General features: G+C 43.2%; 3 protein-coding genes and 1 long non-coding RNA gene across 4 annotated transcripts; 1 reads left to right on the top strand and 3 right to left on the bottom strand.

Moving 5' to 3' along the window:
- Window positions 1-5,734: 5,734 nt before the first annotated feature.
- LOC113007593 (olfactory receptor 2B6-like) lies at window positions 5,735-7,155 on the bottom strand. The gene is made up of 2 exons (XM_026144308.2): window positions 6,172-7,155; window positions 5,735-6,065 (listed from the first exon to the last, which is right to left on the bottom strand). The coding sequence occupies exons 1-2, from the start codon at window positions 6,774-6,776 to the stop codon at window positions 5,735-5,737; spliced, it is 936 nt and encodes a 311-aa protein (XP_026000093.2). The 5' UTR covers window positions 6,777-7,155.
- A 774-nt stretch (window positions 7,156-7,929) lies between these two features.
- Window positions 7,930-8,871, bottom strand: LOC113007592 (olfactory receptor 6C4-like). The gene has a single exon (XM_026144307.2). It carries the CDS (start codon window positions 8,869-8,871, stop codon window positions 7,930-7,932), a length of 942 nt encoding a protein of 313 aa, XP_026000092.2.
- A 1,532-nt stretch (window positions 8,872-10,403) lies between these two features.
- On the top strand, window positions 10,404-25,798 carry LOC145420982 (uncharacterized). Its single transcript, XR_013902227.1, has 2 exons — window positions 10,404-10,532; window positions 24,059-25,798. It is a non-coding gene; the product is annotated as an uncharacterized LOC145420982 (long non-coding RNA).
- On the bottom strand, window positions 18,778-19,719 carry LOC113008335 (olfactory receptor 5F1-like). The gene has a single exon (XM_026145690.2). It carries the CDS (start codon window positions 19,717-19,719, stop codon window positions 18,778-18,780), a length of 942 nt encoding a protein of 313 aa, XP_026001475.2.
- Window positions 25,799-26,982: the final 1,184 nt, after the last annotated feature.

The following is a 26,982-nucleotide window of genomic DNA, read 5'->3' as shown; positions in this document are numbered from 1 at the left end:
CCCTGCCATGTGTCCTACGTATGTGACGATGTTCCAATATAGTGTCATCTGTGTGGGATGTTGAAATTCTGTAAGTTTTAGTACTTGGGGAGAAGGAAACATCAGGAATCTGTGTGAGTTGCCAATCAATTGCTCGTGAAGCTACATGTATCATGGGACCCAAGTCCTTTGCTTGATGTCCAGAATGAACCGCTAGAGACACATGAGGCACAGATTCATCACCCATTCGGAACCAGCTCTTTTGTTCCTCCGCCAAGTGGACCAGGGCTGCTACCCCCTGCGGTCCAACATAAATACCCCTGGTAGAGACCTGCCATTGTTTCCCTTCCAGGAATTCATGGAACAGGTCTTCGTACCACTCAGTATTTTCGCGATCGTAAAAAAGTGTCACGTGGTATGGGTCAATAGGTGGAGCATACACGTCCAGGGCCATGATCCAGGGCCGCCAGAGCTGGAAGTGTGCCAGGATGCCGTCAGAGGTCGTCAGCCGGGCCCAGTAAATTTCTGCTGTACGATCAATGTCCTCAGACAGCAGCCACTGTCCTCTCGTACTTGTGGCCACACAAGGAAGCTGTGTGCCATCCTTCAAAGTCATTGTTAAACCATCGGGCCCACAAATGATCACAGCTCCCAGTTTGACGAGCAGGTCTCGCCCCATCAAGTTCACAGGCACCTGCGCTGAAATAACATATGGATGAGCCACTGCTTGCTTTCCAATTTCAGTCTTTAACGGAACAGTCACTGGCAATGTCATTGGAACCCCAGAGAAGCCGACCACGCTGACCTCGTCCCCAGATAGTTTAATGTTCTCAGGAACTTCTTGGATGGTTGAATAAGTAGCTCCTGTATCAACAAGGAATGGCAGAGTCAGTCCATTCACCGTCAGTGAGAGTAAGGGCTCTGCCTTTCCCCCCTCTCCTCGGCCTCCCTGTGGGGTGTGTCACTGCTGCCAGTCCTGGCTGCCCCAGCCGGCCCCCCAGGTCGGCATTTGAGGTCTTGGTCCGGGGACCATGTGTGGGTTTGGAGCCTGATAGTATGGACCACCCCTTCCTGCTTGAGGCGGGCCCATTTGCTGCTGTATTTGTGGCTGCTGTGGACAGTCTCTGGCCCAGTGCCCAGGCTGACAACACACCCAACAGACACCTCTAGGCCCACGACCCGCTCCAGGCGCTCCCCTTCCATACCCCAGGGTGCCTCTCACACCCACCGAGCCACCACGACCTCTTGCCCTTCCTCTACCGGCCCACACATTACCTCCCCAGCTGGCCATGGGTGCACTCTGCAAACCATCATAATATGTCCAGGGATTCATTGGATAAATATTTGGGTTAAAAATCCCCCAGGGCGAGCTGTGTGCCTGATGTCACTCTATCAAGTTATCTCAGCCAACCCGCGCCTCCATCAATGATGGGTGGGAGCATCTGCCCCAGGGATGTAACATCCCCTACCCCGTATGGTTTATATCTTCTTTCACCTCCTGTTGCAACCACTAGGGGCATTCCTAATGCAGAACTGGGGTGTCGCAGGACTTCCCCCTGGGGATTTTCTGCCGCTTTCATTTGACTTCTGCTCCACATCGGATGACCTCCAAGCTCTCCTCCACTGCGAAGCCATTGGTCCTCCATCTCCTCTCGTTCTCTTCGAGATCCAAACGCGGGCCATCCTCTTGAGTCATCTTCATCCCCTCCTGCACTCTGAATCACACTACACTCATCTATATCCTCTTCCAGAGTGCCCTGTATCCATCCATCCCAGGTGTCAACAGCTCTTACCTTAGGTGTTTGCGCCTTAAAATACACCTTCTTCCTCACATCTGGACCTAAAACACCACTCCCTTTAGCTTTTACCTTTTGCTTCTTAAATTTTTCCCAAAATTGTTCTTCATCGAACCGTGTACTCACCATGTCCACCAGTTTCTCTACCTCTTCAGGTAATAATTCCAGAGGAGTCCTAGCTGTTGCTCCGGCTGCACCAGGCTGTTCTTCCTCTCCTTCTTCGTCCTCCCCATCTTTTTGTTCCAAGTTGGTCTGAGTATGACCAGCAGGTAGCACTGTCTTTGTAGGTCCTATTACTATATTTTGTTGCTGCGGCTTAGGGCGGTGCTGGTCCTCATAATCACACTCCGCCTGCCCTCCAGTTAGGCGCAGCACCGTTCCCTCTTCATTCTCCATCCTGTCATCCTCAATACTCAATGTTGGATAATTACCACAATATGGTGGAGGACGTGCTGAAAAAAAGAGGGGATGTGGGGTGAGGGTGTGGAAGACCACCAGGTCTCAACTTACCTTCCTCTTCCACAGGTTCCCTCATCCAGTGCTCCAGTCCTTGGCAGCTGATTCCCCATACAGCCAGCCTGGCTCGTTTCTCCTCCTCCTCTTTTATTTGTTTCTTAACTCCCCTCTTCTCCAAAGTATGTGCTCCATCCAACTCTCTCCTGAGTTTCTCCTCCTTCTCCTCGGATGCCTTGGCCGCTTCCAATAAAGCCTTTGCGAGAGAACATCGCATATCACCTTTTATTCCAGCTTGATCACATACACTCATTATTTCCTTCCCCATTTCCAGTATTTTATCATTCTTACCTGTCAGATGTCCAGTCATGGTGATCTTCAATGCTTCCCCTAATTTCTCTTTTTGCTTATCAACAGTTTTCCATTGCATTTCTCCCTCTGTTGGACTCCTCACTCCTTCTCTAATAATCTCCTCTTGTTCAGCCATTATTTTTAACTCACCTGGAATTCCGTTACTTACCACCAGATGTCGTCGTTTGTTTTCATCGGGACCCTCCGAGCTCCTCCTTACTACTCCTCCTTCGTTTCACCTACGAGCCCACCCCTTAAGGCTGGCACTCACACACCTTCTACTTCTCGCAGTCCAGTTCTCAACTCACAGCAGGACACTTCCTCCTCTGCTTATTCCGGACAACGCCCTAAGCGGTACACAGAGCGGGTGCCGTCCGCTCTTGTACACCTCACAAATTATTCAAATTGCGCCACGGACTCGATACCGCAGTTTCTCTTCCCCTAAAAAATATAAAACCAAATTAAACCCCCCAATTGACTTCACAGTTTGCAACAATTCGCAACACGGCCTCCTGCCGCGATTTCTGCACACCACAAACACACACTTTTAGACACGAATTCTTTTTGTTACTTTAATTGACTCCCGTACTTCAGACGAGACGCCGACTCTAACGGCGCTTTCACACAACTACACAGTCTACACACACTGCAGTCAGTGGGCTGAGCCAAGCAGTCGTTCTCTCACTAACAAAGCAACTTGCCCCCACTCTCATGCATGTTATCAACCGTGACTAGGATCCAACACCTAGCTTTAGTTATTTAGGGCGCCCCCGGTGCCCAGGTCACCAACCCGGCAAATCCCAAGGACGCGTCCGACCAAGGGTGGAGTTGCCAAACTCGGAGCGCACATGGCCCTTAGCCGGCGACAAAGCCTTTCAGCCCCGCTTTCTAACTAATAGTAACACAAGTTTCCTGCTTTAACGCACGAGGACGAGCACAGCACCGCCACTTTTTTCCTAATAACTAAGACGGATCAGACACCGCCATGGATGAAACACAGATTCTATTAATCCGTAACAAACGTCTCCTGCTTTAACGCACCGAGATGTCCTTACGGGGCGCTAAACATCAACCTGAGTTCTTATCAAAAGTCTCTTGCTTTAGTCGCTCACAGTACGCTAAACATCAACCTGAGTTCTTAGCAAAAGTCTCTTGCTTTAACGCACTGAGGCGGACGCTAGCCGCCTTTTTTTCTACTGAGTGAATTTACACTGTGATACGTTCAACTTAGCGAACAGATAATTTAGAATTTATTCAATATGCACACTTCAAAAATAAACAGGTGGTGCTTACCTTTTAGATGATTGAGCCGGCTCTCTGTTCGCCTCGTTTCACGACCTCAGCACTGCCAATTCGTCCTCTCTGAACCTCGAGCGAATCCCGGGTTTCGGCACCAAAACTGTTACTTTTTCACAGTTTCACCCGGTTCGTAGATTCCTCAGGCCTCCAGAAAGAACACTGGGGAGTCAATTCACAACACTTATTAATTCACACTCATTGACCACACTTATTGATTATACCTATTGATTACACCTTCTAGAAGGGAGATGTACAGGACCCTGGAACTCCTCTGCAGATCTCAACTCCTTTGTCTGTTACATGCAGTTTTGTATCAGTGACCCCCCTTCTAAACCCTCTACAAGGTGCCATAAAACTAAGTACTATGTTTACATACTTTCACTTGTGTGTGTGTGCGAGCCTGTGAATGCCTACATGTGCGCGTTCCCGCGTGCCTATATGAGTGCTCGTGTGTGACTGTGTACGCATACCTGTGTGTATGTGTGAGTGCACACGAGTGAGTGTGCGTGTGGATGTGTGTGCGTGACAGTTAAAACACTGTGGGTGTAGGTAACTCCCTAGAGGTCATAAAACCCCTCTCCCTTCCAGACCACAGTTACCCAGTTATAAATGTTGAGACCCCCACCCTAAAACATCCTCTGGGGAATTTCCACTCAGTGGGGGAGAGGCCTCCTACAATCTACTCCTAAGTTCACAACACAGTGAGGCCTTTATTACTTTAAATTCAAATTCAAATTCAAATTTTATTTGTCACACACACACAACCATACACAGTATGACATGGGGGTGAAATGCTTGTAGCTGTACAATGCCCGACCATTAAATGACAGAAGAAAAGTTTTACAATATTTACAATTTACAGTTTACTACAAAAATTTACAAATTAACTTAGGAATTTACAGTAAAGAATGTGCAAATAGCAGAAGAGATTATAAAGATAAGGATTATAAATTATAGGAATTATAGGATTATAGGAAATGTGTGGTGGTGACGTGTGTGAGAGTCCAGTCTTATAGTGACGTGTTTGGGAGAGTCCAGTCCTACACCTGGTTCAGGCCCCGAATAGCCTGGGGGAAGAAGCTCCTCCCCTTTAAGGGCAGTATCAATGTCTCTACAATAGTTCTACATTCTATGATAACACATTTCTAAACTCTAAAATAAGCTAAACATTCTACACTATGTACAAGTCTAACACATTGAACATACACAAATAAAACCATTTTCAGCATGTAAACCAGAATAACAACAAACTTCATTTTTACATAAACTAATCACCCTGTCCTTAACACCCGCTTACTCTCTGAGCTTATTTTATATCTATGTGAAAGCGCTATATAAATGCAATCCATTATTATTATTATTGACAAACACCTTAATGAACACTTAAGCTTGGGGTAATAAGGCCTTGATCTATAAAAAATGAGGACACAATTAGACAACTCAGTCACTGAGAGGAAGATTTCCTATATTCATGCAATTTATTATTTTTGAATAATCGTGTGAATTTTTGTATTGATGTACTTGTCTTGATTTCATCTGTACAGGTGTTCCACACACTAACTCTGACTGCAATGCTCTGATATTTTACATTTGTCCTTACTACTGGCTTGCTGAACATAAGGATTTCTCTCAGGTCATGAGTATTTGGTCTTATTTGGAACAGGTTCTGAATGTTGTGGGGCAAAGATTTATTCGCTTCTTTGTACATTGTTTGCGCAGTTCTGAGGTCAACCAAATCTTTAAATTTGAGAATATTTAATTTGATAAAAAGTGGATTTTAATGGTTCTCTTGAAGTAGCTTTATTTATTATCCTTCTTGCTCTTTTTTGCAGAATGTATATTGGATGGGTGTGTTGTTATTTTCTGTTAAGATAAACTGAAGTCAGGATTCTGTTTCGTATTTTGGTGAGTTTGAATCCATATATGAGAGGATTCATAACTGGAAGAATAGTGAGAAGCTCAATAGCAATCAAATTTTGGAAGATTCGAGATGAATCTGTGGAGTCAAATCGCCCATATATCGACTGAAAAACCATTACAAAGAGAAATATGATCAAAGAGGTCAGATGGGGCACACATGTCTGCATAAACTTTACCCTGTCTTCACTGGACCTCATGCATGTTTTAATAAGATGCGTGTAAATCCAAATTATGAAAAAGCCATGAAATATATAAACAATAAGTGTTGCATATGGACCAGTATTTTTTTTTAAAAAGGTTTTCAGAATCAGAATCAGAATCAGAATCAAAAAGGGTTTTATTGCCAAATGTTGAGCAGGTTTACAACATTAGGAAATTGCTTTTGACTTCAGGACAAGCAAGTTTAACAATTAACCAGTCTGGACATAAGACTCTCTGAATGTTTATACCACATAACTTGACTCTTGATGTTATTGGGATATTGATGGAGAAAATGCAGAAAGGTGTCAGCCAGGATAAACACACCAGCTGAGAGAGCCTCCTCATAGTCATGAAAGAGTGGTAGTGCAGAGGTCGACATATAGCCAGATACCTGTCAAAGGCCATGACAGCTAAAATGGACAAATCACAGGAGGAAAATGAGTACATGATAAAAGCTTGTAGCATGCATCCTTCATATGAGATGTGATGAAAAGATGACAGTAAGTCTGAAAGGAATTTTGGGTAGAAACCTGTGGACCCATAAAGTGCATTAATGCAAAAGCTACTAAGAAAAATGTACATAGGTTCATGGAGACTTTCATCCAAGACAATGAGCAGCACAAGAGAGATATTGAAAAACAGAATCACACAATAATGCAGTAAAGTTATTATGAAGAGGGGTACTCTGAAATTCATCGTGTCATTAAATCCTAATAGAACAAAACTTTTTACATTAGACACATTATCCATGATCAGAGAACTCAAATGCCTTATCATTTTAAAAATATGTGTGTGTGATTATATGTGAGTGTACAGAAAATAGAGCTACTGCATCTACATCTCTATCATTGCCTTTTGTTCAACAACAAAACACACCTGGGAATTCAACCTCTGTTGATCTATTTAAAAAAAATCCCCTGAAAATCAACAAAGCAATACTCTGGTAAGTGACTATAGTAAAAGTACCTTTTGAATTTACAGAAATAAATAATAATAAATGTGTTTTGGGTGTCTTAAAGGAAAATAAATGTAAACAGAAGGCAAGATCTATTACAGTTTGCAGGGGTAGGGTACAGCTGCTGTTGTAAATAGCATGACATTTTTATTTTTAAATTGCATTGAAGACCCACAACTTATGCTTGGCTGCTTTTGTTGATTTTTGCTCTGCATTTGGGACTATCCAGCCTTTTGTTTTTCATTTATTTGTTTATTTTTATTCAAAAGCAAATGAAATTGAGTGGCGACGTTTCAAATAAATGGTATCATTTGTACAAACAGAACTCATTGCTATCAGCTGGAACAGTATTACTAATTTTAATTGCTTAAGTACCAGCGCTCCTTTAAGATCGTCCCAGGTACAGGTCAGGTTACTCCTTTTCACAATTTGCTTCACAAGGAAGAGAACATAAGCATTTGCTTTTTTGATATACAGTGGTTTGTAGCCTGGTGTGATGACAGCCACTTAATTTGGGATGTAAAGAAAACCCAAAAGACTGATTTCAGAGTAAAGGTGTGCAGAGGCCTAGGTCAGAGAGTTTTTCAACTCCCACCTCTGGCAGAGCTTTAGTAGCATTTTGATAATTACCTGAGAATAAAATTTTAGACCCAAGGGTATTATAGTTAAGTGTAACTAAACTAGGTGAGAAAAAACATGTTAGTCAACCAGAAAAAGAAGATAGTCGTCAGAAAAAGATGTAACGAAATTAAACCCCTTTTAAAATGCAAGACAGAAATGAATAATGTACAGGAAATGTGTTTAATTTCAATGTGTGTGTGTGTGTGTGTGTGTGCTTTTAATTTAGACATGTACAAACCAAAAGAAAATTCTACTTATATTTCAATTAATGAAGACAGTCTGGTAATATGTATATTGATTAACACTATACTGTACATATGTAAACAGATTTTTTGCCCCTTTCTGCAGAAACACTCATGACTTTAATCTCAAAGCTAAACTTTTACCACATATAAAATTCAAAACTCTTTTTCTTATTTTTGTTAATTTAAATCCATACATGAGGGGATTAATAATTGGTGGGATGAGGAGAATTTCCATTGCCATGAAATTTTCAAAACTTTGTGCTATTTCCTTTGAGCCAAATCGCATGTATAACATATCAAAAAGAAAAGACAGAACAACAACCGTTAAAGAGAATAAATGTGGTACACATGTCTGCATGAATTTGTTCCAGTTTTCTTTGGATGACTGACATGTTTTGATCAGATGTACATAAGACCAGAAGATAAAAACGGCATGACCAAAATAAAAGGTGTAATTAAAAGCAGGAATAATAACTTTAGCTACAGAGGCAGAGCAAGCCAGATTAGAAATTAACCAGTTTATACAGTAGATCCTTTGTATGTGTGAGCCACATAACCTTGATGTTGCTGTTGTTATCGTGCTCATTAAGAGAAGGTAAAAGGGAATAAGCCAAGCAAAAAATACAAAAATACAAACTCTTTGTTTAGTCATCAGAGAGTGGTACACAAGAGGTCGACATATAGCCACGTATCTGTCATAGGCCATGAGAGCTAGGAGAGAGAAGTCAGCACAAACTGAAGAGTGCAATACAAAACCCTGTAAAAGGCATCCTGCATAAGAGATGACATGAGTGGTGGACAGAAGATCGTAGAGAAACTTGGGATAAAATGCAGCTGTCCCATAGAGTCCATTGAAGCACAGATTGCAGAGGAAGATGTACATGGGTTCATGAAGGCTTTTATCCACAATGACTGTCACAATTATCGTCAAATTTACCAGCCAAATCACACAGTAACACAGTAAAGTGAGAACAAAGAGAGTGACCCTGTAGTTTGCAATATCACTTAAACCTGAGAGAGTAAAAACAGTAATTACTGAAACATTATCCATAATAAAATATTAGTTTACCTTACTAGGTGTCATTTCAAACTGAGAGCAAATGACATTTTTACAAGTTAAAGCCAGGGTGTAATTAAGTCTGTCTGTGTACTGTCTCCCTGACAAAGTATGTCACCAGAGGTTTATATACACTTCTTGTCAGCCACATTTATGTAGTTAGTATGATGTAAGCGATGCTTTCACTCCTTGAGTTGAGTTAAAAATTAATTTCTTTGTATTTTATGTAACTATTGAGATCTGGGAAATGACTACAAACAGGTTTGAGCAAACGATGAGCAGTGAGATAAATTAATGCATTTAGTTTAAGAAGAAGAGCTTGCAAGAAGAGCTTTAGCAGCATCCCGAGGAATTTTAGGGGGTGATTCATGAGTTTCAAGCTTGTTGTTACAATCTATTCAAGCTCTCTATATGCAACAAGACCTTAATTTTCAGTGTAAAAGACAACACAGTGATTAAGGCTATTATACATTTGATAAGCAACGCATTCTTCCCTTCCCTCAAAAAAACATAATACAGCTGGGTTATATTGAGTCTTGCTTTTCTTTTTAGATTGTAAAAGAAATGAATCCAGTGAAACATATTTTGTAAATGAAAATGTATTTTACCCTAACAACCAGGCCTCTTTATAATGTTTAAACCTGAAAAGAAGCAGAAAAAAACATACTTACTGCCTGAAATTTTCAACAATAACCTCAGAATACTTTTGAATACTGTTTACACAGTGTAAAACAGCGACTTTGGACTGAGAGTATTATAGGTAACTACAAGTAAACTAGATGCAACAAAACTTTTCAGTTTTCAAAAGGAGATATTAAACTTAATGTTTGCATTTACAAAACAAACAAACAAAAATAATAATGTGCAGGAAATGTGCTTAGTTTCACTCATTTTTTTTATTTAATTGTGTAAAAACCATTGAGTCTGTGATGTCTATATGATTTTAAGTGTTTATAGTTTAATATACGTAATGAATTTATGCAAACTAATGAAAGGTAACACTTTATAACATGATCTGCCACTATGGCGGAAGTACCCCGTACAAGTGCAATTTGAGGACACCAAAGGTAGGTTTTTGCAAGAAACAGCGAAACAAGAACACCGTAAGTACACTGTACTTTCTGGGGCGTGGGTCTTGTTAAGGTGCAGTACCGTGTACTTGCGGGCATTTTTCAGGCAACAAGTCGGGTTTTTTGCAAGAGACAATGAAACAAGTATACTGTAAGTACTAGTAATGTGTGGATCGATACTGAAATATTGATTCCTCTGATGCCAGTCATTTATGTTCTAGAATCGATTCTCATATTAAAATATCGATATTTTAGTAATTTAGGGTAGATTTGTAGTTTATCATTAACAGGAACACAGTGGAAAGAAACTATATCATTAGGACTGTCTACATTGGAAGGAACTACTTCCTCTTCCGCCTTTTTATAGTCATGTGCAAATGTGGTTGTATAAATGTGTCTGCATGCAGACAGGAAGCTGAGACAGCGTACTTGCGTCGTCTCAGCTTCCTGTCTCTGCTGAGAGTTCAGGCAAGCCATCTCAGCTGTCTACGGCGGCCTCCACTTGAAGCTCTATCAAACCATCTTAGCCTTCTGTCTCCACTGAGATCTCGGGCGAGCCACCCCCATCCTCTGCTGGAAGCTCCGGTGAGTTCATTGAGCCAACTGAGGACTAGTGATGCGCAAATCATGAACAAATCACTTTACTGACTCATGAATCATTCACAAGCCCAACTGACTCACTGACTCATCCCTGTTGCTGTTAGCAGCAATATATCTAGCTTGTAATTAAAATTGTGGAGAAAAACACAACATCCAGTATCTGAACAAAAAAATTTCTGCTCTGAACTGGAAGAAAAAACCCTGAGTAGAAGCTCACATCAAGAAAATAGCTCCTCGGTTCACAGTAGCATCGCTCTGCTAACATGCTAACAGCACATTCGAGCTACTCACCCCCTCCCTTCTTGTGTTGAATCGTAAGCGAAAGCGAATCACTCAGGACTCGCTCACCCCCTCCTTCCTCTGCTGAATCATAGAGCTAACGAATCACTCACTCACTCACTCACTCACTCACTCACTCACTAACCCCCTTGCTTAATTGCTTAATTTTAGAAATGTTTTTGCTCTTTTTTGCTCTATAAAATAGTTGTTTTCTTTTAGAATCATTCATCTTAGCAGTAGGATTTACATGAAAAGAGAAACAAATTAAGTTTGAGTGAAAATGTACATTTTTTGCACTTTGGTGAGTGACTCATTAAAACTCGATTCAGTAAAAAGAATCAAATTTACCATCACTACTGAGGACTGCACCCTGCTGTCGCTGCCTGAGCAGAGCCAATCCCCTTCACAGCTGGTGAAGGGGATTGGCCTGGTGTTAGTGTTCCCCTGTCTCGTCAGGTTAATCAGGTCCAGCTGTGTCTCCCACCTGTGTGTGATTTCCCAGTGTCCCTCTGTGTATTTATAGTGTGTGTCTGCCTGCGTTCCTTGTCGCGTAATCTGTTTCTTGATAATTCCAGCATCTCTCTGCCCTTTATTCCAGCTCTCCATTCTCTGCTCGTCATCCCTGGTGTCACCTCCTTATGTTTTTCCCTGTGCGTTATTCCATAAGTTATGGTTTCGGGTTTTGTTTGCTATTAGTTTCCCCATTTTAGGTTAATGTTTAGTTCTGTCCTGGCTTTTCTTATTTTCACTGTCCACAAGAAAGCTCCCATGTATCACAGCAAGTGCCAGCATTTTGGGTCCTTCTTGACAACACCACACGACTGCTGCCCCAGCCGTGACTGTTGTGCCGTCGACCTTGGGTTGCCACCCTGAAATGCATTGTTTCAGCCGGTGTTCTCGCAACTAACCTCCTGAACTGTAGAGGAGCAGCCACTCTACTATCAGCCCCTCCCGGATGGCTGAACTTCTCACCCTATCTCTAAGGGAGGAAACCCATTTCCACTGCTTGTATCAGTTTCAGTCACTACCCATAGCTCATGACCATAGGATGAGGGTAGGAACGTATATCGATCGATAAACTGACAACTTCGCTTTTACATTCAGCTCTCTCTTCACCACGATGGAGTGGTGCAACATCCGCATCACTGCTGCTGCAGCACCAATGCATCTGTTGATCTACCACTCTCTTCTCCCATCATTCGCGAACAAGACCCCGAGATACTTAAACTCCTCCACTTGGGGCAGGAACTTATCCCTGACCCAGAGTGGGCACTCCACTGTTTTCTGGCTAAGGACCATTGCCTCCGATTTGGAGGTGCTGATTCTCACTCCTACCGCTTCACACTCAGCTGTCAAGGTTCAAGGTTCAAGGTTCTTTATTTGTCACATGCATAGTTATACAAGTATAACACACAGTGAAATGTAGCCTGACACGCTCCTCGACATGTGCAAAAAAATTGGGGGGGGGGGGGGGGGTGGAGAGGAAAAACATTATATATATATATATATATATATATATATATATATATACACACATATAGTATATACATTGGGTGAATGTGCAGCAGTAGCAGCAAGCAGGTGAATTCTGTACATTAATATGAATAGACATCTGACTATTTTACAGGATAGACAATATAAACATATTTAAAATTAAAGGAATTGAAATGTACATTGTGCCTTGGTTTAGTGTCTGGAAGAATCCTGTCTCAGTCAGTTATAGATGATGTGAGAGGGCGGGTGTGTGTGTTTAGGGCACGGATGGCTTGGGGATAGAAGCTCCTCTTGAGTCTCTCTGTCCTTGCATCTCCTGGTGTAGGTGTCCTGAAGCGGGGGGAGAGCAATCCTGCAGCAGCGTTCTGCTGTACGGATCACTCTCTGGAGAGCTTTTTGGTCCTTCACACAGCTGTTCCCAAACCACGATGTCATGTTCTGTGTGAGGATGCTCTCCACAGCGCCTGTATAGAAAATCCTGAGGATCTTTGGAGAGACCCTGAACTTCCTCAGTTGTCGTAGGTGATACAGGCGCTGCCTAGCCTTTTTGGTCTGGACCTGAATGTGGGCAGCCCATGTCAACCATTCCATTGTGAGCTGGAGCCAATAACCTGATGAAGCCAACAAAACCACATCATCTGAAAAAGCAGAGATGAGATTCTGAGACCACCCAAGTGTAAGGCTCTGTTACTTGGCTATGCTTCCTCCGCGAAATGTTACCTTGTTTGGTTGAAATAGTTAAATGCTGTCATTGCTTTACTTAAATTTGTAAGTCTTAGTTCAAGCTTTAGGATAAAAGACATTGTTCTGTTTCTGTTCCCCTCCCCAGCCTGTTGAATGGTGAGGGGGGGGCTATAGTGTAACTGTAGGAACATCCTATGTGCAGTGTTGGGAAGGTTACTTTTAAAATGTATTCCATTACAGAATACAGAATACATGCCCCAAAATGTATTCTGTAACGTATTCCGTTACGTTACTCAATGACAGTAACGTATTCTGAATACTTTGGATTACTTAATATATTATCATGCTTTTTACAACAACGTGAATGTACTATTGCTGTGTGATTTATTACTATTACTGAAGGTCCACGACTCCGAACTGTAGTAAAGGGACCTCTGACTAATACGGCGGGGTCCCTGTCGGCTTGTAGCCGAAAAATAGCTTTACTTTGTTGTGTGGGTCAACTTTTCTTGCGAGAGACAGAGAGAGGCGTTGAAAGGCTGCTCCAACGGAACTTATTGTTTTCGGAGGAAAACACGAACACGGTGTACAGTCGAGTCTTAATAGCTTACTTACAACTGGGCTCGTCAGACACTCTTCTTGGCTGAAGTGGTTATTATTATATTTACATGCTTCCAGCTCCCGTTTTTGCTCGATGACAACTCGTACCTTTCCACTCCCCTTTTTCTCCCTCCTCGCGCTCACAGACCCATAACGTGTATGGCAGTCCATTCTCCCTGCAACACGGACTACACTGCCCATGATGCTACATTCTTTAGAGCTATGCTTGTAGCATTCTGCCTGTTAGCTTAGCACAACAACAACAACAACAACAACAACAACGAAAAGGCGCTCTCTCACCCAGGAAACACACAGTCGCAGAGAGAAAGAGAGCGTCACCCTGTAACCATGGCAACCGTAACGCTGCCGCCTGGAACAACAGAACATAGCTGTCAAACAAAACCCAAACAGTCCTGACCCGCGACGAAATGAAACAGGAAAGTACCGCAGTGTAATCCATTTATTTCAACAAAGTAACTGTATTCGGAATACCACCTTTTTAAACGGTAACTGTAACGGAATACAGTTACTCATATTTTGTATTTTAAATACGTAACAGCGGTACATGTATTCCGTTACTCCCCAACACTGCCTATGTGTGTTCTGCTTTGTTATTTAGTGGGGATGTTTTAGTTCTTACTCTTTATCCCCTCACCTGCGTTTCTGTATGGTAGACCGTTACAGGAATTGAGCCATATACATCGTAAGGGGAGATGACCCTTTTGTGAGCAGGAAGTCCAACAGAAACACCCACATTCACACACACTCACTCACTCACGTGCACACACTCATTCACGTGCACATACACACACACACACACAAACATACACTGAATGCCTTTGTTTTATGACGCACCATAGGGGGGGTTTTACAGTGGGTTATGTGTGACCACTGAGTTAATAAAAGAGCTGCGAGAGGGGGCCGAGGTTTTTGGAGCTGTCTGGGATCAGGTGAGGAGCTTGCAGCTCCAAGACCCTGGTCTGATAAGCTCCCCTTGCAAGTTAAAATGGATCGAGCTCTGTCTTGCTTTGTTCACGGGAAAGCAAGACAGAGTCTCTAAACCAGCTGGGCCTGCAAAGCGCAGACCCAACAACCTTATCGTGGTGGAGGGGTTTGTGTGTCCCAAGAATCACAGGGCTATGCTGTCCAGGGGCTTTTGCCCCCTGGTAGGCTCTCCCATGGCATACTGGTCCTGGGTGAGGGACCAGACAAAGAGCAATTTAGAAGAGCCCTATAAGTACAAGACCAAGGGAACAGTTCACCCTGCCCGGAATAGGGTTACCGGAGCCCGCCTTGCATTTTCTGCACAATAAGGCGCACTTAAAATCCTTTAATTTTCTCAAAAATTGACAGTGCGCCTTATAATCCAGTGCACTTTATGGTTTGTATCTGGGGGTGCTTACTGACCTCAAACCGATTTTATGTGGTACACAGTGCTCAAAAATCTATAAAAAATGTTTTTTGTACAACTTTGGTAAGCTACAGTCAGAGCATTACTGCTGCCATTGTCAGGAGCCTCACTGAGTAATGGTAAATGGGCTGCATTTGTACAGCGCTTTTCTAGTCCCTATGGACCCCAAAGCGCTTCACACTACATTCAGTCATTCACCCATTCACACACACATTCCCACACTGGCGATGGCAAGCTACATTGTAGCCACAGCTGCCCTGGGGCGCACTGACAGAGACGAGGCTGCCGGACACTGGCGCCACCAGGCCCTCTGACCACCACCAGAATCAGAATCAGAATCAGAAAGGGGTTTATTGCCAAATGTTGAGCAGGTTTACAACATTAGGAAATTGCTGCGGTGCTTCAGTGCAAACATAGTGTCATAAATAGCACTTAAATAGACATGAAAAAAATAAAAGTAGGGATAAGAATTAAAAGTGCTACGTAGAAAGATATGTGCATGAGCTATACATGAGATATATACATGAGAATAAGAATTAAGAGTGCTACGTTGAAAGATATATACATGAGTGCAGGTGGTGATCAGTGCCAATCATGGAATGATGCAGTGAACACAGCGTAGGGTCATGTGTTAGTAGCGGGAACAGTCATATGGTTATTGTTCATGTGTCCAGCAGCAGAGGGGAAGAAACTGTTCTTATGGCGAGAGGTTCTGGTGCGAATGGACCGGAGCCTCCTGCCTGAGGGGAGCAGGTCAAACAGACTGTGTCCAGGGTGAGAAGGGTCAGCTGAGATCCGAGCTGCACGCCGCAATGTCCTGGAGGTGTACAGGTCCTGCAAAGATGGGAGTCTGCAGCCAATCACCTTCTCAGCAGAGCGCACAACACGCTGCAGTCTCTGTTTGTCCCTGATAGTGGCTCCAGCGTACCACACGGTGATGGAGGAGGTGAGGATGGACTCGATGATTGCAGTGTAGAACTGCATCATCGTCCGTGTTGGCAGGTTGAATTTCTTCAGCTGCCTCAGGAAGTACATCCTCTGCTGGGCTTTCTTAATGACGGAGGTGATGGTGGGCTCCCACTTCAGGTCCTGGGTGATGGTGGTACCCAGGAGGCGGAATGAGTCCACAGAGGTGATGGGGGTGTCAGTCAGGATGATGGGGGGGAGTGGGGCTGTGTGCTTCCTGAAGTCCACAATAATCTCCACTGTCTTCTGGGCATTCAGCACCAGGTTGTTGTGGCTGCACCAGGACACCAGACGTTCAACCAGTAGGCAAACGTGGGGTTAGTATCTTGCCCAAGGATATTTGGTATGCAGCCAGGAGGCAGCCTGGGATTGAACCACCGACCTTCTGATTAGTGGCTGACCTGCTCTGCCACCTGAGCTACAGCCACCCCGGGTAATCCGGGTCCACACTCCGCTTCGGGTCCCAAAGTCAAACCAACACTGCAGCATCACTAAGAGTTACTGTCATGGCTGTGTGCAGGCAGGCAGTAGAAGGATCCAATATGCAGGACCTTCAAAAGCAAATAGTGCACTTTAAACAGAAAGTCCACAAGAGACGCTGGAGCTCAAATCCGATCAAGTCAGATCAAGTCCAAATCCAAATGCTCACCAATGATGCCGGGGCTCAAAAACAATTTAGGAGGCCAACACGGAGGTTGACATCACAGGAACCCATGGCAGAAAAGTTCAGGGGGACAACCCCGAGGTCGACAACACAACAGTCCATTACTGAGCCAGTCCGGAGGCTGGCCGCGTGGAAGACAGCGGTAGCGACACAGGCGACGCAAATCTGGAGGACGACCATGCGGAAGGCAGTGGCGGCGACACAGTTCAGGAGACCGCACATGACAGCGATGATGTCCAGCCAGCGGCCTGGAAAGTGGCCGGTGATGTTGAGGTGGCAAACGTGGACAAGCTGGCCGTGCTAGACGTGGACAAGCCAGCCGTGCTAGACGTGGACATGCTCTCCGAACAGGACGTGCCTGGATAGCAGCGAGGCAGCTGCAGGACTAGACGAGGCAGGACCAGATGGGGCAACCACAGGCGACAGAACTGGCCCAGACAGTGACTTGGCAGCCGCAACCAATGGAGCAGGTGGTGGCGCTGCAGGTGACAGTCTGGAAACCGTAGGTGTTGGTGCTGGAGGCGACGGTGTGGAAGCCACCGGCGATGGAGCAGGTGGTGGCGCTGCAGGCTGGATGGACTCCGTGGAGCCTCCAACAGGAACGGATGACTAAACGGGCCCCTCAGACCCTCCAGCCAAAGGCAGAGGATGGCTGGAACGGCTCCTTCAACCCACCAGTGAAGACGGACAATGGCTGGCGCAGTTCTCCAGAACCCCCAGTGGGAACAGAAGCAGAATCAGCAGCCACAGAGTCCTCTGGCAGACACGAAGTAGAACCAGCAGGCGCAGAGTACTCTGGCAGAGACAAAACAGAACCAGCGGACACGGAGTCCTCTGGCAGAGATGAAGCAGATGGCTGGAATGGTTCTCCTGAACCACCAGTGGAGACGAGGAACGGCTGGAGCGGTTCTTCTGAACTCCCAGCACAGAAGAAAAATGGCTGGAGCAGTTCTCCAGACCCCCAGTTGATGAGACACTCCGTGGTATGGGAGCCGCAGAGTGCTGGAATTGCTCACCTGAGCCACCAGCAGGAGCAGATGCAGGCCAGAAAGTGCGAAGACCCCTGGCTGAGACGAAGCCGGGGTTACCAGCTTCGGTAGGTAGCTGAGCAGGTGGTGGAGCAGATGACAAAGCTAATGGCTGAGCTGCAGGAAGAGTTGGTAACTGAACTAGAGACAGAGCTAGAGACTGAACAGGAGACAAAACAGATAGCTGAACTGTTGACCAAACAGATGGCTGAGTTGAAGACTGAACTGGTAACTGAACAGATGCTTGAGCTACGAACTGAGCTAATGACTGAAGTATTGGTTGCAGTAGTGATTGTGGTGGTTCTCCCGAGCCTCCAGAGTGTTACCTAATGAAAATTATATAAAACTATTAATCCACTATAAACTAGTTTTGACTGTGCTATGATAGATGGTGGGCATCTGGTCTTGTATGCTCATGTTCTCCTGAATTTCCTCACAGAGATTCAGATTTTTTAAGATAGAAATATAGAAATAAACTTGATAAATATGTTTTGAGAAACCAAGTATAATGTGTCTGAAAGGCCACAACTATGAAAATACTAGAAGTCCGATTTTAACTAAGTAACTTACTTAAAATCAGATTTAGAAATTTTAACTACGAAAAACACAAAATATTATTGTAAATTTTCTTTTTTTGTGTTCCAAGTTACATAATGCATCTTCTATCTATAAACTATAGAGCAGGGGTTTTAAACTCAAATACAAAGTGAGCCAAAATTCAAAACTGGAACAAAGTCGTGGGCTAACATTTATATTCATTGAAAAAAAAATCTTCCTCCAGATATAAGAATGAATCTTTTCTTATGGACTCAAACACGTTTTGCTGAAAAACTGAATATGGAACAACCAAAGCTTAATACTAAACAATATATATATTAGCTGTATAATACCAGTAGGCCAGCTTTGATAATAATTTGGTATGGCTTCGCGGGCCAAATGTAATTAGGCTGTGGGCCAAATTTGGCCCGCGGGCCAGAGTTTGACACCTATGCTATAGAGGTCATGTACATGTTACACTGTCTATTGATTAACAATGTAATTCAAATTTCTCTTAAATTAAATATGTACATATATGAACACTTTTTCCCCTCTGTGCAGACACACCTATGACTTTAATCTAAAAGTTGAACTTTTACCACATATAAAATTCAAAACTCTTTTTCTTATTTTTGTTAGTTTCAGTCCATACATGAGGGGATTCATGATTGGTGGGATAAGGAGAAACTCCATTGCCATGAAATTCTCAACATTTTGTGCTATTTCTTTTGAGCCAAATCGCATGTATAACATATCAAAAAGCAAAGACACAACAACAACTGTTAAAGAGAATAAATGTGGTACACATGTCTGCATGAATTTGTTCCAGTTTTCTTTGGATGATTGACATGTTTTGATCAGATATACATAAGACCAGAAAACAAAAACAACATGGCCAACATAAAAGGTGTAATTAAAAGCAGGAATAACATTTCTAGCTACAGAGGCAGAGCAAGCTAGATTAGCAATTAACCAGTTTACACAGTAGATTCTTGGTATGTGTGAGCCACATAACCTCGATGTTGCTGTTGTTATCGTGCTCATTAAGAGAAGATAAAAGGGAATAAGCCAAGCAAAAAATACAAAAATAGAAATTTTTTGTGTAGTCATCAGAGAGTGGTACACAAGAGGTCGACATATAGCCACGTATCTGTCATAGGCCATGAGAGCTAGGAGAGAGAAGTCAGCAGCAACTGCAGAGTGCAATACAAAACCCTGCAAAAGGCATCCTGCATAAGAGATGACATGAGTGGTGGACAGAAGATCATAGAGAAACTTGGGATAAAATGCAGCAGTCCCATAGAGTCCATTGACACACAGATTGCAGAGGAAGATGTACATGGGTCCATGAAGTTTTTTATCCACAATGACTGTGACAATTATCGTCACATTTACCAGCCAAATCACACAGTAACACAGTAAAGTGAGAACAAAGAGAATGACCCTGTAGTTTGCAATATCACGTAAACCTGAGAGAGTAAAAACAGCAATTACTGAAACATTATCCATAATAAAATTCCAGACTGAGAGCAAATGACATTTAAACAAGTTAAAGTCAGGGTGAAATGAAGTCTGTCTGTGTACTGTCTCCCTGACAAAGTATGTCACCAGAGGTTTATATACTCTTCTTGTCAGCAACAATGAACTGGTTAGCATGATGTAATCGGTGCTTTCACTCCTTGAGTCGAATAACTTAGTTTTACTTTTAAAATACAAGCTCTTTGTAGTCATTTCCCAGATCTCAGCAGTTGCATAAAATACAAACAGGTGTGAGGAAATGATGAGGAGTAAGATAAATTAATAAATTTAGTTTAAGGAGAAGGGCTTGCAAGAACAGCTTCAGCAGCATCCCGAGGAATTTTGGGGGGTGATTCATGGGGTATTGAGTTTGTTGGTACAGTCTATTCAAACTCTCTACACATGCATTAAGACCTTCATTTTCGGTGCAAAACAGCAACACAGTGGCTAAGGTTGTTACAGTTAAGTATAAGTAAACATTGTACTTAAACATATGAAGGTAAACTTCAGAAAAAAAAACTAACTGAAACCTTTTTTTCACTTACAAAACAAAATCAAGTAAAATTAGTATTTTTGATTCACAAATGTAAAAACCAAAAGGAAGCTCTGATACTTGTATTTCAATCAGTGCAATATCTGCAAACTAATGAAGTGCATCTAGCCATATAACATACAGGTCACAGTGTTTGTTTATCAACAACAATGAGATATGCACATACACAAAAACATTTTTTTTGTGTGCAGAGAAATTCATGACTTTAATCTAAAAGCTGGTTTGTCATGGTATGGGTTCTGGGACCCAGTTGTTTTTGTAATTCTGGGTTTTGTATATTCTTTGATTGAGTGTTTTTCTTTAAGTTCTTTTGCATTTAGTGTTTTCTTATTCCCAGGTTTTATTCATGTGCCTCCTCCTGTGTTCCATGTGTCATGTCTAGTTGAGTTTTCATGTCTGCTCTTCCCCAGTTTCAGCGTCTAGTCCACGTTTCTGTCTTTCTCTCATGTTTCCTGTTTTAATTTGATAGTTCCCCGTCTTGCGTTCAGTTTTGCTTCCTCACAGTTTCATGTGTGTTTGTGTAATTAGCCCCAGCTTTGCTTCCCTCCTGGTTCTCATCCCCTTGTTATCCTTTGAGTATTTAGTCCTTTGTCTTCCTTTACCTGTTTGTGTGCGTTTTCTCCGCTTCGCCTTGGACATTTTTAATCTGTAGCTCTGCTTTAACAGAACGTACGTACGTACCTGGCCCCGCCTACTATCCTCGGAAACGTAAAATGATTGGCTAGAATCTGAAGTGTATCACAGCTCAGGAAAAAAAAGCACCGAAATAAAGCACCGAAATGTGCGCTGCTTTTCGGTCTGGTTACTACCGTTTATGTCAGAACCGGTGCCACCGGTACCCATCCCTAGTTGGGACCAGGAAGCAGAGTTGCAGTCTTACACGCCTCTCTGCAGCTTCTCTCCTCCTGCTACCCCCCCAAAAACGCATCTCCATAGAGACTGTGTCAGCTTCCAAAAAGACAAATAATAAACTAAAAACCAGCAACAAACAACTTAAACATAAACAATTACAAAGAAAGAACAATACAGTATCCACATCTGAACCAAAGAGTAAAACAGTGAAATGTGGATTATTAAATATTAGGTCTCTCTCCTCCAAGTCTCTGTAAGTACATGACTTAATAACATGCCTCAACATGGCATTTAATCTGTTATTAGACTCAATTGGTTTCTCTCAAAATGTAAAAGAACCCACCACTTTTATCACACTCTACACCTTGTTTTAACATATGGCATAGAAACTGAACATTTAACAGTGTTTCCTGAAAACCCTCTCCTGCCTGATCATTTCCTGATAACATTTACATTTACAATAATTGATTACACAGCGGTGGAGAGTAGACTTTATCAAAGTAGATGTCTTTCTGAAAACGCTGTAACTAAGTTTAAGAATATAATCCACCCACTGTTATCATCTTCAATGCCTGTACCAACACAGAGCAGAGCAGCTATCTGAACGCTACCCTAACAGAGGTCGATTATCTCGCACACAAGAATTTCACTCACATGTGCTGTACCAATGTACCTGCACATGTGATGTGACAATAAAAGTGATTTGATTTGATTTGTTAATAATTTCACCTCCTCACTACGTACGACTCTGGATACTGTAGCTCCAGTGAAAACTAAGGTCTCTAATCAGAAGTACCTGACTCCGTGGTATAATTCTCAAACACGTAGCCTAAAGCAGATGACTCGTAATCTGGAGAGGAAATGGCGTGTTACAAATTTAGAGGATTATCATTTAGCCTGGAGAAATAGTTTGCTGCTTTATAAGAAAGCCCTCCGCAAAGCCAGAACATCTTACTATTCATCACTGATTGAAGAAAATAAGAACAACCCCAGGTTTCTCTTCAGCACTGTAGCCAGGCTGACAAAAAGTCAGAGCTCTTTTGAGTCAACCATCCCTTTAACGTTAACTAGTAATGACTTCATGAACTTTCATCATTAGAGAAAAAATTACCAGTAATCATCCCACAGATGTAATATTATCTACAGCTACTCTTAGTACCATTGATGTTAAGTTAGACTCTTTTTCTCCAATTGATCTTTCTGAGTTAACTTCAATAATTACTTCCTCCAAACCATCAACGTGTCTTTTAGACCCCATTCCTACAAAACTGCTCAAAGAAGTCCTGCCATTAATTAATTCTTTGATCTTAAATATGATCAACCTATCTCTAATGATCGGCTATGTACCACAGGCCTTCAAGCTGGCTGTAGTTAAACCTTTACTCAAAAAGCCATCTCTAGACCCAGCAGTCTTAGCTAATTATAGGCCAATCTCCAAACTCCCTTTCATATCAAAAATCCTTGAAAGAGTAGTTGTCAAACAGCTAACAGATCATCTGCAGAGGAATGGTTTATTTGAAGAGTTTCAGTCAGGTTTCAGAGCTCATCACAGCACAGAAACAGCTTTAGTGAAGGTTACAAATGATCTTCTTATGGCCTCTGACAGTGGACTCATCTCTGTGCTTGTCCTGCTAGACCTTAGTGCAGCATTCGATACTGTCGACCATAATATCCTATTAGAGCGATTAGAACATGCTGTAGGTATTACAGGTACTGCACTGCAGTGGTTTGTATCATATCTATCTAATAGACTCCAATTTGTGCATGTAAATGGGGAGTCCTCTTCACACACTGAGGTTAATTATGGAGTTCCACAGGGTTCAGTGCTAGGACCAATTCTGTTTACATTATACATGCTTCCCTTAGGCAGCATCATTAGAAGACATAGCATACATTTTCACTGCTATGCTGATGACACCCAGCTTTATCTATCCATGAAGCCAGATAACACACACCAATTAGTTAAACTGCAGGAATGTCTTAAAGACATAAAGACCTGGATGGCCGCTAACTTTCTGCTTCTTAATTCAGATAAAACTGAGGTTATTGTACCCGGCCCTGAAAATCTTAGAAATATGATATCTAACCAGATTCTTATTCTGGATGGCATTACCTTGGCCTCCAGTAACGCTGTGAGGAACCTTGGAGTCATTTTTGACCAGGACATGTCCTTCAACGCACATATTAAACAAATATGTAAGACTGCGTTCTTCCATTTGCGCAACATCTCTAAAATTAGAAATATCCTGTCTCAGAGTGATGCTGAAAAACTAGTTCACGCATTTATTACTTCCAGGCTGGACTACTGTAATTCATTATTATCAGGATGTCCAAAAAAACTCACTGAAAAGCCTTCAGCTAATCCAAAATGCTGCAGCAAGAGTCCTGACAGGGACTAGAAAGAAAGAGCATATTTCTCCTGTTTTGGCTTCCCTTCATTGGCTTCCTGTTAAATCCAGAATTGAATTCAAAATCCTGCTCCTCACATACAAGGTCTTAAATAATCAGGCCCCATCTTATCTTAATGACCTTGTAGTACCATATCACCCTATTAGAGCACTTCGCTCTCGCTCTGCAGGCCTACTTGTTGTTCCTAGAGTATTTAAAAGTAGAATGGGAGGGAGAGCCTTCAGTTTTCAGGCCCCTCTTCTGTGGAACCAGCTTCCAGTTTGGATTCGGGAGACAGACACTATCTACTTTTAAGATTAAGCTTAAAACTTTTCTTTTTGCTAAAGCATATAGTTAGGGCTGGAGCAGGTGACCCTGAATCCTCCCTTAGTTATGCTGCAATAGACGTAGGCTGCCGGGGGATTCCCATGACGCATTGAGTTTTTCCTTTCCAGTCACCTTTCTCACTCACTATGTATTAACAGACCTCTCTGCATTGAATCATATCTGTTATTAACCTCTGTCTCTCTTCCACAGCATGTCTTTTATCCTGTCTTCCTTCTCTCACCCCAACCGGTTGCAGCAGATGGCCGCCCCTCCCTGAGCCTGGTTCTGCCAGAGGTTTCTTCCTGTTAAAAGGGAGTTTTTCCTTCCCACTGTCGCCAAAGTGCTTGCTCATAGGGGGTCATATGATTGTTGGGTTTTTCTCTGTACCTATGAAGCGCCTTGAGGCGACTTTTGTTGTGATTTGGCACTATATAAATAAAATTGAATTGAATTGAATTGAATTGAATGAAACATTGAGATATCTCGTGTTGTCCTTACCTACCTCCACATTGGTGACATCTGAGGCGAACATGCAAAAGTTCGCACACGGAGCCAGCTCCAGCCTGGAAGCATCGGCGGCTGCCAGACTTCCACCTCCACCTATAGTTGCATTTATTGTGGTTAAGCTGCCGGATTTTTGGCTTTACAACCTTCCTTCATGGTTCGTGCACATCGAAGCTCAGTTTGATTTTCGTGGCGTTTCAGCCAACGACACGAAATACCATCATGTGGTGGACTCGCTGGATCCACTGTCCACCCGCTGCATTATGACCCTCCTCTGGGATCCCCCCACCCAAGTGAAATACACTCCTCTCGAGGCACTGCTGCTGTGGCACTACTCCCTCTCAGATGCAGAGAAACTCCTCTCTCTCTCTGGCCTGGGTTATGATACTGCTCTCAAGCTCATGGAGAGCATGCTGTCCTTCTGTCCCTGGCTTATCCAAGACTAAAGAAAGCGGAAACGGCTGTCCAAATCCCCACAAGGCTGCCCGCTATGTTGATTGGAATGATGGAGCGAGCCGTGGCTTCTCAGAATGGGGTCATTAGACGCAGCACGGATGACATCTTGGAGGGGCTTGCGGCTGCTGTGAGTACTGAGACTCTGACAACATCTGATAACATCTGACAACATCTTGGACAAGCTCACAGCTGTTGTGGACCCTCATGCTCTATGAGCAAGCTGGATAACATCTCAGTATGGATGGATAACATCGTGGAGAGGCTCACAGCTCTCCAATGGGAATGATGAGAGACCAGTGATGGACATTAGACGACTGTAAAATTGACATGCAGTGGTTCACACTAAAGAAAGAACACCACCATTATTTCACCACCATTTATTTCAAAATTCCTGCAGTGCCTTAACAGATGTCATACACGGAAAATCTGAAACAGCCCGGACTTTGTCTGGCAATGGAACCAGGGTGTTTTGTTTTGTGTGTCAGTTCTACTAGTGAACGTCACAGTTGCTGCAAAAAAGCCACCAAAGGCAGATTGCAGTGTAAATGCTGAGTGACACACCTGCTGTCAGACCTGCAGGATTTATCCCTGTGCTGTTCTCATCAGTGTTATAGTGGACACAAACTATTTTTTGGAGTTACATAAACAATTTGTGTGCCTTCTTATTTGATGCAGAACAGCTGATTGTTCTGTAAATGCTTTTAAATGGTTATATAAAAAACGTCTGAGCTTTGGCTAAATTTTTAGGTAAATAGTACCATATAACTTTGTTGTTTGCAAAACTTGTGCATATTTTTTAAAAATGTACAATTTCTATTTGCATTTATGACAATGATTTGTTAAACATGCTTGTGGTTTTTACAGTCAAAAACATCACTTTCTACTCATATTTTAAATTTTGCCTGAATTTAGATAAATTGTGCTGATACAGTATGTCAAAATGAGAAAATAACAGATTGGCAAGATAAACAGTTTTTAAAAGCTTGAAAAGGGACCTTGAAAGTGCTTAAAATGTACTTCAAATTGACACTGAAAAAAGCGTATGAACTTTTATAACCGCTTTCTCCCCAGAGCAGCGCACCTGCTGCAGCCACTGTACACTGTAAAAAGGCTAATGACTCTGTTGACTGGCTCCCGGAACATGTCCCGGCATTTTCCGATGCTAAGTATGCATTAACTGATGCTGCCCTACTGACCCACCCATCGGCGCAGATTGCGTTGAACGCCGATGCGTCGGACATAGTGGTGGGTGCTGTGCTAGAACAGCGAATGTCAGGTTGCTGGCAACCGCTTGCCTTTTTCAGCCGCACGCTGCGCGACAACAAGCGCAAATACAGCGTTTTCAACAGGGAGCTACTGGCTCTCCACCTGGCGATGCGTCATTTTTGTTTTTTTCTCTAAGGTCATAACTTTACCACACACGTGGAGTGCGCCATTTGGCAGCCATTTATGAGTTTACCACGGACATTCAACATGTGGCTGGTAAGTCCAACCACGTGGTTCACTGTCCCATGCGCTGGTTTCTCCAGTTTATGCATAGACTACTCCGCCATGGCTGCTGATCAGAGTGGTGACCCAGACTTCCTTGCACTTAAATCTGTGCAGACAGGCCTCATGCTGGAGGACAGACCCGTGCAGGATGGCGGTCCTCTCCTGGTCTGTGACGTTTCCACCGGCCACCCACGCCCGGTGTTTCCCTTTTCATGGCGTTGTCGCGTTTTTGACTCGATGTATGCTCTACCTCATCCAGGGATCCGGGCCTCTGTTAAACTGGTCAGGTCTAACTTTGTTTAGCCAGGCCATCATAAATCTGTGTAGGAATGGGCAGCAGCGTGTGCTCCATGCCAGCATGCGAAGGTCCATAAACACACTAAGGCACCCCTTGAGCAGTTCCTCATCCCCGGCAAATGTTTTGATCATGTGCATGTATATCTGGTGGGTCCCCCTGCTGCAGTCACAAGGTTTCACGCACCTTTTGACCATCGTTGACTGCACCCACCACCCAGTGGCCAGAAGCGATACCTCTGGTGTCCGCGACTGTAGCAGTGGTGGCCAGAGCATTTTTGTCAACTTGGGTTTCGCATTCCGGTCCCCTGAGTTTGTTTTGGAGCTTTGGTCGGCCATAGCCGATAGACTGGGGGTCAGGGTCCATTGCACCACTGCATACAAACCGC

The sequence above is a fragment of the Astatotilapia calliptera genome, chromosome 16, assembly GCF_964374335.1.
Source record: "Astatotilapia calliptera chromosome 16, fAstCal68.1, whole genome shotgun sequence".
NCBI classification, from domain to species: domain Eukaryota; kingdom Metazoa; phylum Chordata; class Actinopteri; order Cichliformes; family Cichlidae; genus Astatotilapia; species Astatotilapia calliptera.
Note: the sequence above shows the minus strand (reverse complement) of the source record. Positions and strands in the feature narration are given on the sequence as shown.